We start from the raw sequence: 15,954 nt of genomic DNA on the forward strand, positions 1-15,954 counted from the left end.
AGTCTGGAGAAGAGAAGGGTGAGGGGGGATCTGATCAATGCTTATAAATACTTAAAGGGAGGGTGTCAAGAGGATGGGGCTGGTCTTTTTTCAGTGGTGCCCAGGGATGGGACAAGAGGAAATGGGCACAAACTTGAACATAAGAAGTTCCACCTAACCATGAGGAGGAACTTCTTTGCTGTGAGGGTGGCAGAGCCCTGGAAGAGGCTGCCCAGGGAGGTGGTGGAGTCTCCTTCTCTGGAGACATTCCAAACCCACCTGGACATGTTCCTGTGCAACCTACTCTGGGTGGACCTGCTTTGGCAGGGGGGTTGGACTAGATGATCTCCAGAGGTTCTTTCCAACCCCGTGCGATTCTGCGTATCCTGGAATTGTTCAAACAAACCTTTCTTTGACCAGAGGATAGTTGGAAGACAATCCTGGAATTGTTTAAATGAAGCTTTCTTTGACCAGAGGATAGTTGGAAGACAATTGGGATTTTTATCTACGTGTTTATTTATAAACACTTCAGTAACTTGGCTTTTTGCTTTGTTCTCTTTTAAATCTTTTGTAACTGTTCTCCTCTTATATGGAAATGTATCCACTCTGCTTGATCTCCTTTATTGTAAGTCAAAAGGGAAGTATTTCTATGCAGCTGTATTTTTTTAAGTCCCTGAGAGCCCCATTCAAAACATGTGCCTCTATAGGAGGATAAAAGGAGCATGATGGTCAGATTCTTCTATCCTAATGGAGCAAAAATCAATTTACCGACCTACGCTTGAGTTTTGCTAATCTTCCGGAGCTGATGGTTCCACTGAGGGAAGGTCAAAAATTGGCCTCTGAAGGTTAGTTCTCCATGATATTATGTTATTTACCAAAAGATGGTATGTTTCTTTTTACTTAATGGACCTCATTCCCCCTGAAAAGAGATTTGTAGAAACCAAAAAAAAGAGATTGACTGAAAGAAGTGAAAATGATTTCTTTCTTATTGTGTAAAGACACCAAAATACAGATAACAAGGAGGACTGTTCTATAGTAGGGCTTCAGTGAGCAAATGGATTCACTTCCATGGTACTGTGAGGAGACAGATTCTTCAGAATTATTCCAGGAGAACAAAAATCTAATTCATCAAAGTCATTATGCCACAGCTGTTACAACAATCTATCTCCCGCTGAATGCTAGCCAGCTAATTTTTGAGAAGTGACATTTTTCACAGTTTATTGTTTTCTCATCAATATGGCACCAACCACATCAAATATATTCACACAGTGATGTTGACGTTGATGAATTAGCCATGTGCTTTCTATTTACGGATATGGGAGTTTCCATTTCTTCAGGAGAAACAAGAACTTTTAGGTAGAGTGTCAGAGATTTCTCTCTGGTCTGTGGCTACTTTCCCCGTTTTCAAGTGCTTGGTAACTGATGCTGGAATTCAGTAGCATAATGAAGTATTTTTATAGAAACATGTAGTTCTGCAACCGTTCACAAGACTGTTTTTAAGGATAGATGAAGCATATGCGGGTAAGCACTTTAAGATCACAATTTTAATACAGTTCATTTTTTAACAGCAGGCAGTTACAATGTGCTGTTTCTCAGCTCACTGTGCCATATATGAATTGCCAAGCTTAGACAGGTTCATTTTACAGTTTTCATAGAACCGTAGAAAGGTTTGTGTTGGAAAGGACCTTTAAAAATCATCTAGTCCAAGCCCCCTGCCATGGGCAGGAGTATCTTTCACTACATCAGATTCCTTAGAGTCCCATCCAACCTGGTATTTCATCTACCAGTATTCCCCAGTCCTTCACAGGGCTGCTCTCAATTCATTCATCCCCCAGTCGTTTTCTTTTTTAATTTTTTCTCTCCTGAAGAAATATCTGAGTATTACTTAGGCATTTCATACTTAGCATTGTAGTCTACATAGGCAATGTTAGTCAACAGTAAACAATGTGTTTAAACGAACAAAGACAAAGAACAGAGTCCATGTGTCTCCATTCTTTACTATAACTTGAACTATATTGCTCTTACTCTTTCTGGGGTCAACAGTAGTTTCCCTTTGCAGTAATTTGTCATACAGGCATGACTGTCCAAATGTTGGAGGATGCTGGTGAGATGTATAAGCTACAAGGAGAAAACCAGTGTCTGTCTGCTAGCCTGATGTATGAAATAACAAAGGTGCTTCACAGTTTGGGTTTCACAGTCATACTTGACCCTTTTTTGGTATATATTTGTGGTGTGTGCAATGTTGACAATGATAAATAGAAGGATGTCTACCTACAGTCTCTTAGAAGAATTCACTCCAACTTAGATCTGCACAGTTCTTTCTTATGGTTTTATACATATATATTTCACAGAATCATAGAATGGTTAAAGTTGGAAGGAACCTTAAAGATCATCAAGTTCTAACCCCTGAATTGGCCTTTTACAGGCAACAGATGCTCTCTCCCTGCTCCTCACTCCCAGGAGAGGAGGAGGAAAGATAAAGAGATTTACAATTTTAGAAGGAACTAAACTACTTTAATGAAATATTAATAATAAAATAAAAAATTGAAAAAACGAAATATATACAGTATATACAAAACTGCATCAAGCTCCCAGGATGATGTCTCCGGCAGGCACTGGGGGAGTCCCAGACAGGACTCAGTGACAGATGGGAACTGGATTCCAGCTCTGGAGTCAGGAACACGTGGGTCATGATCAAAGGCTGCTGAACAGACAGGGTCCTCTTCAGACCTCGGCCATTGAAGAAAGAGAGTTGACCCTTTGATCCCTCAGTTTTTTATACTGAGCATGGGGCAGATGGGGTGGAATAGCCCTGTTGGGCAGTTTTTGGTCACCTGTCCTGTCCGTTCCTCTCTACAGGTGGGACCCCTCCACACTTTTCTGTTTCAGACTCTCCAATGGAGCAAATAACAAAATTAGCTGACCTTGGTTGTTATAGCAATAAGTATAAGCAAGAGCCTCTCTGCATACCATTCCTTGGCATGAAGTATAAATATTGGTTTTACCACTCTAAAAGCAAACAGTTCTCTGCGCAACATGCTGTTAATTTCAGAGAGTTAGAAGAGGCCTAGCTAAAAAGTAAAGTTGCTGAACAGAAAGTTGGTTCTATTTTACCTCAAACCGGGACAGTATTTCAGCAGTAAGAGCAGTCGTAACGCTCAGATACTCAAAAATGCATCCGCACCACAACAAACTGCCTGTCAGATTTCCTGCACAAACTATAAAAACAAAAAGTATCTTGGCAATTATTTTTCAGCTGTGAAATACACTTTTGAAAAGCTGTGACTATAATTTTTCTTGCACAGAACTCTTTGTACTCCCTTATTGTTACCATATGTGGCGCTTTTTTTTTTTGTAGTTCAGCCGCTCTCTGACTAGCCAAACTCTGAACAATTTTCCTTACTCCAAATTGCTTACTTCTAAGCATAACCAGTGCATCTTACATATTTGCAAATGAGCCATTAGAGTATTCAGACTGCATGTAGGGCTCCTGGCTAGCCATCTTGTTATCTAGAGTGATGTTGCTTTAAGGAAAAGTTATGGAGACTGTACCTGGCATTTCTGGTTTATTTTGGAATCTTTGAAACTGTCCCACATCTTCCATCTTGTTCCGTTATTGATGATTTCCGTCATCTAATTTAGGCTCATCTGGACACTAGAGCCACTTCGTGAAATTCATAACTTCAGGTCGCATGTCCTTTTCTTTCTTCAAATTCAAAGAAACTAAAAGTATGAAAAAATGCAAATATTTTCTTTTCTGTAACAAGAACAGCAAAGTATGTGTAAGATTCCTGCCAGTTCTGCTTGGCAGCCTACTATTAACATTGGCTGCATGTTTCTCTCTACTGAAGGCACTACACTTGACAGGTGGTTTAAAATATAAATTGGAATAACTTCTGATTATTTTTATGCTTATGAACTGAAGTCTCCGTGCAGAGAGCCTAGTCTAGGCATGGTGTAGCTTTTCTGGCTGATGGAAGGATAGTCTAGAGCCTTAATCGTGGTGCTGCCATTCTTCATTCTCCAGGTTTTGTGAGGACTTCCTTCTGAGTCTCTTCTGTGCTTCCAGGGTATGTTTTGAAATCCTTGTCGGCTTAATAAAGGCACTTTCATAGGAGTTCTTGATGGGAGAGCTAATACATGCTTTGCAACCTAATGAGAGATTCCTGGAAATACAGCATGAGGCTATTAAGGAATGAAGAATATATATTATTTTTTAATATATTTTTTTTTTCAGTGAATGTAGTTTTTTCCATTGAAATAAAACCAGTGGGCTGTACTGGGGAGGGGCAAAGATCAAGCAGCCTAACAGTGTTGTGAATTTTCTTGTTTTATAAAAAAAACTTAATTTAAAACTCTAAATCCCTACCTTGGAATACATTTATACTTATTTTGCGATCTCCAGGTGATGATCCATCTAGCTGAGTTGTATGTTTCAGATAGTAGCTAATATGAACTGCTGGAGGGAAGAATTGAGGAAATTCTGAAATTGACTTCTTTGAAAGAGCATTGCAGTACTTCATTTGTCTTTGTCACTAATTTTGATTTTGGGGGTAATGGGGTTTTAGACAGCAGGCTTATCTTTCTTGTACTCTTGTAATTCATTCTTTTCACAGTAAAGTTTTCTCTAGTCCAAATGATATAGATTATGTGGGGTTTTTCCAATAGTGTTCTAATCACTGGTCAAAGAGACTTATTGCAGGTTGATTTAGTGCCCTTTTTTTTCCTCCCATGCCTGGACCAAGTGACTTCTGTACCTGGGCTGTTCTCTCACACTGCTCTTAACAGTAATCACTTCCAGTCATTGAAAAAGAACCAATAATGTTTCATCACTAGGATAAATTTAGCCAGCTGATGAGCTTATCATACTCATTACCTACGTAAGCTCTAAAACAGAACTTCATCTAAAAGCAATCTCATCAGACTTGCTAGGAATTATGTATTCCTAGCAATATATATATTATATATTGCAAATATATATTATATATTCTTTCTAGGAATACAATATTATATCTAATTAAAGTCAGCCTTGATAAACCTATAATTAACCAAAGGAGAGAGAAAAACAGACGTGGAGATCCATCCTAGGGTGCATCAAGAAGAGTGTGGCCAGCAGGTCAAGGGAGGTCATCCTCTCCCTCTACTCTGCCCTGGTGAGGGTGCATCTGGAGTATTGTGTCCAGTTCTGGGCCTCCCAGTTCAAGAAGGACAGGGAACTACTGGAGAGACTCCAGCATAGGGCTACAAAGATGATCAAGGGGATGGAGCACCTTTCTTATGAGGAAAGGCTGAGAGACCTGGGTCTGTTTAGCCTGGAGAAGAGAAGGCTGAGAGGGGATCTCATCAATGTGTATAAATATCTAAAGGGTGGGTGTCAAGAAGATGGGGTCAGGCTCTTCTCAGTGGTGCCTGGTGACAGGACAAGGGGCAACGGACACAAACTGGAACACACAAAGTTCCATCTGAACATGCGGAAAAACCTCTTTAGGGTGAGGGTGGCAGAGCAGTGGAACAGGCTGCTCAGAGAGGTTCCTTCTCTGGAGATACTCAGAACCTGCCTGTCCAGCCTGCTCGAGGTGAACCTTCTTTGGCAGGGGGGGTTGGACTAGTTGATCTTCAGAGGTCCCTTCCAACCCCTACAGTTCTGTGATTCTGCGATTTTGATGTTATCATGATGAGGAAATCTGACAGTTCTGGGGATTTTAACTTCTGTCAGTCTTGAACTAAAATAGGTGATTTGAAAAGGCAATGTGTCATCTTTCACCTTACCTGAACTTAGTGGAGATGATCTGCAAACCTGCTGTTTGAGAGTTTGAGACAGATTTTCTTTTTTTCTTTCTCTTTTTTTTTTCCCCACATAGGTATTTTTAAACTCAGTCTGTCATAGTAAGTGGCAGGCAGCTCATACAGCTGCTGTAAAACTAGATTCCTGCTTTCTTCTGAATCTCCTATTGTGTATGTATCGACAGAAGAGATTTCAGGCAGCTGCAAGTAACGGTTCAACAAATGAGTTTATTTTAGATTGTTTAGAAATGTGGAATAATTTGCTCGCATGTTTTAATCAGATAAGAGTTTCTGAATTCTGAAATGCTGCTGTGATACTCTAAATTGCTTTATCTTAAAACCGTCAAATGTGTGATCTAAAAGATTTTTTTTTTAAAGTGACTGGTGGATACCTTAAAATAGCTGCTTTTTTTTTTTTTTTTTTTTTTTAGACAATTGAGTGCCAGATCACACTGAGTGTGAAAACTTGCCTTTCATTCAGTGTACTACAAACTGAGTCCAGAAAATACTTGTATGCTGGCCAACTTGAGCTATGGCATTGTTATGTCTCACCGGCTTGATTTGTTGGGCCAACACTGGCCATCAGAAATGCTGAAATAACCTTGGCCACTGACTTGTGCCATGAAGTTCCAGTAAACTGAAACATAATCTAGGATGGTGTTACTGGGGCTCTGTTCAGTTTTCTGTACTCATGCAGATGTTTCTGTATTAACTTTGTATAGAAAGAGCATTTTAGGCACCTATGGTCTGCGCTGGGAGAGAGAATTTTTTCCAAAACACTTGATTTCACGCTGAATAGTCAGGAAAAACAATGAGCCGTCAAAGTCTGAGAAATCATTGTGCATTTGGAGATAATAATTGGCCTGCTTGTAATTTAATACACAAAACTAGAATTTGGAGTTATTTGCAATGCCAAAGGAATGTGTTTGCAACAAGTACATTTCTCTGCAGACTTCCAATTAGTATAAGCCTACCAATATTATGCACTATTAAAATATGCTAATCCACTTTACTTAAAAATAAAAATAAAAACCCCAAACTTCCTTTGGATAGACGGTGGTCTGCATTTTATAAAGAAGAAATGTTGTCCGTTTTTTGTTTATTATGTATCTCCTGGTTCACTACTCAGTCTTCTGAAGAGTATTGCTTAAATGAAAAAGATCACTGAAGGATAAGTGAAGAAGTTAGGAGTAAGAAGATAATCCAAATCTTCCTATTTTCCTTCCTGTGGAAGATTCTTTTATCACATAGTAGATTTCAATATGTGATATCTTTTCTTATCTTCACTTTTCCCGAAGAATTTTCTGAAGACACAAATATTGCAGTAAAGCTGCCTAAAGTATTAATACTGGCTATCTTTGTGATAGGAACGCTCTAAAGATTTCTGATGCCTTTGCTTACGTATTCAGTTTCTAACAATAACCCAAAATCCTTAAGATATTTACCTCCAGAGTAACCCATATGTAAAAAGATACTGCTTAAATCGAAAATAACTGATTTTGTGTAGCATTCAAAATTTGACTAAAAATATCTTTCTTTGAGAAATATTATATTTACAGCATTCCTGAGGAGTGGAAGCTAATTTTCACAAAACCACACCAAAATGGCACTCATATTCCCCTTTCTCCCTTGTGTTGTCTCTGTCCATGTTAGGGTTATTAGATAGATAGGTGGTGCTAAGTCAATAGCTGGGTGTTGTTTGGAAAAAAAATCTACTGAACAAAGATCTTTACTGGATAGGTGGTGCTAAGTCAATAGTTGGGTGTCGTTCGGAAAAAAAAATCTACTGAACAAAGATCTTTACTATTGAGGATCTTGGAAGAAGGTCTATATAATAGTGTAAGTAAATATCCAATAATAGCATACATTTTAAAAAAGGAAAACCTAGAAAAGAAATGCAGGGTCCAGAGGAAAAATTTTCAATACCATCTGTAGTATCTACAGTAAGTGAACAAATAGTTGGTGTACATGCCTGTTTTATAATCATACTCATCCCATTCTCTTTCATGATGTCTAGTTGCCTTGACTAGTTTTCTAAAATATTTTATGGAGATTGTGTTATAGAAGATCATATGTTTGGTACTTGTCAAAAAGTACATGGTAATCTGTAGAAATAGTTATTTATAGAGCAAAGCAGAAAGTAGTTTGAACTGTATAGTGTGCAGCTCTGGAGGCTATCAAGTTTAAGTCAAAGATGTACTGTAGTTTGAAGGTATAACCATACTCATCCCCTTCTTTTTTGTGATGTCTAGTTGCCTTGACTAGTTTTCTAAAATATTTTATGGAGATTGTGTTATAGAAGATCATATGTTTGGTACTTGTCAAAAAGTACATGGTAATCTGTAGAAATAGTTATTTATAGAGCAAAGCAGAAAGTAGTTTGAACTATACAGTGTGCAGCTCTGGAGGCTATCAAGTTTAAGTCAAAGATGTACTGTAGTTTGAAGTCTTTCTTTCAAAACGAATGAAAATGGAATAAGACTTCCAGTACAATCATGTAATGAATTTCAATCAATATTGTGATATACTGGATTTTTCTCAGTGCATTCTGAAGTAGCCTTATGTATTATTTAAGGTCATCTGTCTCACCCAGCCTGTATCAGTTGAGGAGATTCTGATTGTTCCATTTTTGAAAAGTGTTTTCTTTCTCTTTACGACACTAGAAATAAGTAATTGAGGGAAGAAGGAAATTACCATGCTTTGCTATTAAAGATTTAGTATTTTTATAATGAAAGACTATTACCCATTTTCACAGTATTGGACTCTTATCTTCAGAGATAATTGTTTTTCTCCTTAGGGCAGTATGTCTCAAGCAAATTTCTCTTTCTTCTCCTATTCTTTAAAGCCAATCCCAGAAGACTTTCCTGGACTTCAGACCAAACAGTCCCGGTACAAAGGGAGTCATGAGGGAAATTCCTATTATTTTGGGTTGTGAGCAGGTGCTTCTCTTCAGCCTACTGGGAATTTCTGATTCTTCTTCATTGAGACTCTTGAAGATGCTAGGTATAGTCCTTTAATTCAAGTGCAGAAACTATGTAACATGGATAAAGAGCAGGCAAAAATGTAACAGTAGTTAAAATACCTATCATTATAAGGGAGCACAAATAGAATTTTTTTTTCTATGATAAAGAAACATTCCCTGAACACAGTGCTTATATGCAAGATACAAGCACAGCTACAACTGTGAGAGCTGTTGTCTGGTCCCTCTAAGCCAACAGTTTGACCTTGCAGTTTTCCTTCTACAAATACTTGTATAATTCTTTTCTATATTCATTCATCATAAGAATAATTAAATCTTGTGGGCTAAGCTTGCAGCAGACCGAACAGTTAAATTTAGCTGCTGGCCTACAGAACCCTCTGAGGAACTTTATACACTTACCGTGACCTTACTGTTGAGTGTTTTAGTTGGTAATATCTGTAGTTTGCTTTCTAGAAGTCAATGTATTCATAGGCAAGGTTCAGCTCAGCCTTCATTTTTGCACCTGCAACAGACTGTGTGTGTAAATATTGCTAGATAAATATCCTGTAGTACAGTGCTAGAAAAAAATCTGGGAAAGCTAATGATTTGCAGACTTGGCTTGGTTTTTGGGGTGCACAGTGCCATATTTAGAAATTTGCTAAATAACTATGAGAAAATTGCTCAGTGCTGTATGTGCACTGCGCATGTGGGAGCAAGAGGCACTGAGGAAGCACAGTAAGAAAACTGTCCTGTTAAGGCACTGGAAAGCATTGGTTTCTTTATTGGCTATCAGGGAAAAACTGTCTCAGAGATAACATTTGAAACATAGGGTAGGTCATCCCAACAGTCCCAAACTTTCCAGGACATCAGCACATAAAAAAGGTAGCGGTCGTGCAGATAACCAAGATGCTGGTGACCTGCTTTACACTGTCAGCGTGTCATCTGCTTGTGATGTGACAGGACTCCACAGTAAGAGCTGGAGGGAAGGAGAGGTAAGGGGTTTTATTCCTGTAGGGCTGCCCACACACAGTAACTTGTTATCGGATCTGACAAGTAGGTTAGTGCACGGGCTTCTTAGAAAGCCAATAATTTACAAAAAATCATGAGTTTCACAATATGGACGTCCAGCTGACTTCCTCTTTCATACTAAGTATGTCTGGAGTTTTTAGCAGAGTCCATGATCTAGGCTGGGAGAGGACAGATAGCTGGGGACCTCGCTAGATTGATAGAGCATCACTTTTTCATCATTGCTTTCTTGATAGCTGGTTGATCAGACTCATTCGTATGACTATAGTACCTATTAGTAGTAGTGCAGAAGGTAAGAATACACACTCCTGGGTGAAGGGGTCAGCAGAAGAACTGCAGACTTGATTTAGGCTAAACTATTACACTTCAAGTTTTGCTCACAAGCCAGAAAGTGCTCAGAAAGGGGGCAAAAGGCAGTGAGGATAAAATGGATCAACATAAACCCAGCAAATATGTTACGTGCTGTCTTCTTGGCAGCAGTGATCCAAATCAAGCAGTGTGGGCAATCATCCCTCCGGGGCTGCATGCTTAGGAGTGCCTGTGAAGCTCCAGGGGAAAGCCTGGCTGCAGTGCCAGCATTTATGAGAAAATCTATTTCCAGCAGATGCAAACTGAGTGTCCCTTTCGCATGGGACAAAAGCCTGAAAGCTCCCAGTTTCAGCCTCACAGAGGAATTTAACAGCAGAAACAACTTTTCTCTCTCCTCTGATTCCGTTCTCAGTGAAAGGTATCTTGACTGTTCGTTTCTCAGAGGACATAGCAATTAACCATTAAGCTCTCTTCTCTCTCCTCTGAACACCTAAACATGCAGTTTAGAACCACGCTGTGAGTTGCAACAGTGTACATTCACATAAAATCCTTTCTAGAGTTTGCATCCATATAACTGGAATCAACCTCTGGACTCTGAAGGAAATAAGTAGCTTGCAAGGTATCAGCAAGGTTAATTGCAAGGTTAATTAGGGGAGAAGAAAAGCAGTGTAAGGCACAAGCACAGATTTATTGGCCAAAGTATAGGCAGAAATCTTTAGTACCTCAGTGAGCTGCGTGAGCTGAAGTTTCTTATTAACCATCATTATTATAATGTTGATTTAAAGAAAGATTTGTTGTGAGATTGTAAGTGTTAGCTCTTTTCATCTTGCAACCGTGTGATAAGAGCATTCAGTAAATAGCTACCTATTCTGTTTTCTCAATTATTTAAAGAAAAATACACAAGCCAGATGCATTATTTCATATGTTTCATTATGTTGTACCATTGTGTTTACCAAACTAACAATTCCTTCATTGTATATTGAACCTATCTTTTGTTAAACACCAGCTATTGCCTGGCTACTTCCCACAATGGTGGTTTTATTACTTCTGTCTTAGGTCTGCTTCTTTTCTTGTTTCTTTTCTGTACCTTCATTCTCAAGATATCTTTAAGGCATTGCATTTAACTGTTGACGTAGAGTTAGTTATTCATCTTCTAAAGCCTTCGGTATTCCCCAACTCTGTATATTTTTCCCCCATCTTCAGTGTTCCTCTGATTTAACTGTTCCATTTTGTTTTGACTTTTGATTATCCCAGGGTCCGATTGGTATGGATGGAAAGCTGGTAGGTGATTTGTTCAAAACCAGTGTAATTTAGGTCGTGCACATTTTCCCTCTTTGTTGTTGGTTTGGTTTTTTTTTTTAATTGCTCATGTTGAAATGTATATTAATCACATATTGGTTTCATTTGGCATAATTTACTTCAGCCTCAGTAGCATAGATGTTAACAGAGTGCTGAAAAGCCACCTGGGTCTTTTGTGTCTCTGGAGGTCAGCCCTGCCCCTCCTGTCTCCTCATCGTTCTCTCTCTGGGTTAGATTGGAAGGCAGATGTCCCTGCTTGGGTGCTCTGTCCAGAGGGTGTTTCACAAAGTCATGCAGATAACCAAGATGCTGGTGACCTGCTTTACACTGTCAGCGTGTCATCTGCTCGTGATGTGACAGGACTCCACAGTCAGAGCTGGAGGGAAGGAGAGGTAAGGGGTTTTGTTCCTGTAGGGCTGCCCACACACAGTAACTTGTTATCGGATCTGACAAGTAGGTTAGCGCACGGGCTTCTTAGAAAGCCAATAATTTACGAAAACTCGTGAGTTTCACAATATGGACGTCCAACTGACATCCTCCTTCATACTAAGTATGTCTGGAGTTTTTAGCAGAGTCCATGATCTAGGCTGGGAGAGGACAGATAGCTGGGGACCTCGCTAGATTGATAGAGCATCACTTTTTCATCATTGCTTTCTTGATAGCTGGTTGATCAGACTCATTCGTATGACTATAGTACCTATTAGTAGTAGTGCAGAAGGTAAGAATACACACTCCTGGGTGAAGGGGTCAGCAGAAGAACTGCAGACTTGATTTAGGCTAAACTATTACACTTCAAGTTTTGCTCACAAGCCAGAAAGTGCTCAGAAAGGGGGCAAAAGGCAGTGAGGATAAAATGGATCAACATAAACCCAGCAAATATGTTACGTGCTGTCTTCTTGGCAGCAGTGATCCAAATCAAGCAGTGTGGGCAATCATCCCTCCGGGGCTGCATGCTTAGGAGTGCCTGTGAAGCTCCAGGGGAAAGCCTGGCTGCAGTGCCAGCATTTATGAGAAAATCTATTTCCAGCAGATGCAAACTGAGTGTCCCTTTCGCATGGGACAAAAGCCTGAAAGCTCCCAGTTTCAGCCTCACAGAGGAATTTAACAGCAGAAACAACTTTTCTCTCTCCTCTGATTCCGTTCTCAGTGAAAGGTATCTTGACTGTTCGTTTCTCAGAGGACATAGCAATTAACCATTAAGCTCTCTTCTCTCTCCTCTGAACACCTAAACATGCAGTTTAGAACCACGCTGTGAGTTGCAACAGTGTACATTCACATAAAATCCTTTCTAGAGTTTGCATCCATATAACTGGAATCAACCTCTGGACTCTGAAGGAAATAAGTAGCTTGCAAGGTATCAGCAAGGTTAATTGCAAGGTTAATTAGGGGAGAAGAAAAGCAGTGTAAGGCACAAGCACAGATTTATTGGCCAAAGTATAGGCAGAAATCTTTAGTACCTCAGTGAGCTGCGTGAGCTGAAGTTTCTTATTAACCATCATTATTATAATGTTGATTTAAAGAAAGATTTGTTGTGAGATTGTAAGTGTTAGCTCTTTTCATCTTGCAACCGTGTGATAAGAGCATTCAGTAAATAGCTACCTATTCTGTTTTCTCAATTATTTAAAGAAAAATACACAAGCCAGATGCATTATTTCATATGTTTCATTATGTTGTACCATTGTGTTTACCAAACTAACAATTCCTTCATTGTATATTGAACCTATCTTTTGTTAAACACCAGCTATTGCCTGGCTACTTCCCACAATGGTGGTTTTATTACTTCTGTCTTAGGTCTGCTTCTTTTCTTGTTTCTTTTCTGTACCTTCATTCTCAAGATATCTTTAAGGCATTGCATTTAACTGTTGACGTAGAGTTAGTTATTCATCTTCTAAAGCCTTCGGTATTCCCCAACTCTGTATATTTTTCCCCCATCTTCAGTGTTCCTCTGATTTAACTGTTCCATTTTGTTTTGACTTTTGATTATCCCAGGGTCCGATTGGTATGGATGGAAAGCTGGTAGGTGATTTGTTCAAAACCAGTGTAATTTAGGTCGTGCACATTTTCCCTCTTTGTTGTTGGTTTGGTTTTTTTTTTTAATTGCTCATGTTGAAATGTATATTAATCACATATTGGTTTCATTTGGCATAATTTACTTCAGCCTCAGTAGCATAGATGTTAACAGAGTGCTGAAAAGCCACCTGGGTCTTTTGTGTCTCTGGAGGTCAGCCCTGCCCCTCCTGTCTCCTCATCGTTCTCTCTCTGGGTTAGACTGGAAGGCAGATGTCCCTGCTTGGGTGCTCTGTCCAGAGGGTGTTTCACAAGGGTGGTTTGGTGGTGCCCTTCAAACAGCTGGGTTATTAATTCTGATCTGTGGCTCTTGCTGATTTCCTTTTTCCAAAGGTTCTTCATTTCTGTGTTTTAATTTCTCTGCCTGGATTTTGTTAGCTGATTAGATCTCAACAGCCACGTGTCTCATTTCAAATGCATTTGTATGCTATCCCGGATAATCTCTAGGGAGATGCTACTTGAATTAAGTTAGAAATAACATTTAATTTTATACAATGCATTTCTAAATATATTTTTATTTGTGCATACATTATTATACCCACGTATTTGGATGTATGAGCCTGGATGTTTATGTTCCCAGCACAAAAGCTGTGAAAATCCAGTTTCTTCACTTTCTCATGCTATTTTTTTTCCTCCCTCTCTCCTTCTCCTTTTCCAGGACAGCCCTTTTCTTTGATACCCTGAATAAATCTTTTCTTTTCTGTCCTTTCATTTACTACAAGCCCTGTTTCCTCTGCAAGCTCAACTTGCTAACTCGCAGCGTCAGCTTCCATTTTCTTCTCTTAAGACCTTTCCCCTTATTCCTTGACTTCTCTTTTGCCTGTTAAGTAACTTTTCTGCAATGTTTGCAGCCTCCAGTCAGTCGGCTTTTTCTTTAATCTCCTGTTTTAGGAGATTGATAGTTTGCTTGTTGACTTCAGCTGGACCTGGCTCCTCCATATATCTTTTATTTTTCTTTTGGTATCACTGTCATATCAGCCACTAATATTAGGTTAAATTGCTAGGAAGGGATTAACTATCAACCCTAGAAGACCTTCCATCATGTTAATTAGAATAGCCTGCCAAATAAACCCTTTTCTTTTCTGCAAAATAATGTAGTGAGTCAGTAAATAGGAATACAGAAGGGAAAATTATTCTGAAGATTTTGCTGTAATCATGAAATATTGTAGAGCTATACCCACTCTAGTCATGCAGATTAAAAAAAAAAAAGAAAAAAGAAAAAAAAAAAAGCAGCAACCAGTATTAGATAATCAAGTAAATGAGCAATGATCCAGAGGTTCAAAGCAGCAGCCACTAAAATACACCTGATTAATTATTGGTGTTGGGACTGATCTGTAGATGCATGCAAAGGACAGCAGTCAGTTGGTAGCTACAAAAATCAATTTTAGAGTACGTAACACATTTGAATAAAGAGGTGTCCCTTGGAAAAAAAATGAGAGTAATGCTGACTTCTCAGTCTTGAGGAGTATTTTCACCCTGGTTTTTATCTAAAATTGGAGAAATACTTCCAGCTACAACGTTTTAATACACAAGTAGCATGCATTGAGAACAATTTACCCAGCAGTGAGCCACAGTGATTTCAGCAATCCTGGAGCCATTTTGGGAACACAAGCATATAATTTGAGATTGAGATTGCTCAAATGAGTTATGCTATCAGATTGTATTCATGTTAGAGGGTTTTTAAATGAGCACAAAACTCACAGAGTTATTGACCCTGCCCCTTTCACAACATACAAAAGTGAGAGAAGGCAAAATGAACAACCCCTTTTACATTTCCTGCACTTTGAATTGTGCTTGTGTGCCAATGACCCTTTACAACCAAAAATACCAGTATTGTGATGCCCCTTTCTACCTGTAATTTTGTAAGCAGAGCTGATGAGTTCCATAATGTAGTGCTTGCTGCGGCCTCTGGTTAGTGTCACTTACTGGATCGTTAGTGAGAAGGGAAAGTTATACTTTAACTGCAGTACTAGTATCTAAGAGCAATACAAAAATACTGAAGGATTTGGAACAACTGAAAAAACCCCCAAAAATAATTACTTTCACTAATGCAAGGTTCCTTCCACGTTCAAGGAGCTCGTAGCCAATAGGATAAAAAAATATGGCTATGAGTACATTTGTATTCAGCACCTGCATTTACAGTTAAATGCAGGATAATTGCCATATTAACAGCATGCATAAACTAAGAGTAATACAGCTATTACATTCCTCGTTATCTCATTGAATTCTGTGTCAATTATTCTATAAAAATTCAGTTTCCAGCTTTCCTCTCTCAATATTGCAAAAATTGATAAAAGTCATTATAAATGTACGATTACAAAAAGGCAAACTGATAATGTTGTTGAGATTCAGAGTAGAAAACGCTTTCATGGAATCATGATTCTGTCCCTGACATTCAATTCAGTGTATGTTTGTGTTGTGTGTATGTCTCTTATGTCACACAGAGAGCATGTACCATGTGGACACTTAGTAGTCTCTATGTCTAAGTTAGATTGAAAAAAAAAAAGTATCAGTTTCCAAAGATTTCTGTT

At 38.8% G+C, this 15,954-nt stretch overlaps 1 protein-coding gene across 1 annotated transcript in view; it reads left to right on the forward strand.

Annotated features, from left to right (window-relative positions):
• Positions 1 to 15,954, forward strand: part of COL25A1 (collagen, type XXV, alpha 1) — a 333,672-nt gene that overhangs the window by 191,135 nt on the left and 126,583 nt on the right. Inside the window, exon 6 of the mRNA XM_014948992.1 lies at positions 11,312 to 11,338. Coding sequence (XP_014804478.1) covers positions 11,312 to 11,338 — 27 coding nt within the window. The remainder of the gene's footprint in view (positions 1 to 11,311; positions 11,339 to 15,954) is intronic.

Source organism: Calidris pugnax, unplaced genomic scaffold, assembly GCF_001431845.1.
Source record: "Calidris pugnax isolate Ruff unplaced genomic scaffold, ASM143184v1 scaffold185, whole genome shotgun sequence".
In the NCBI taxonomy this organism is placed as follows: Eukaryota; Metazoa; Chordata; class Aves; order Charadriiformes; family Scolopacidae; genus Calidris; species Calidris pugnax.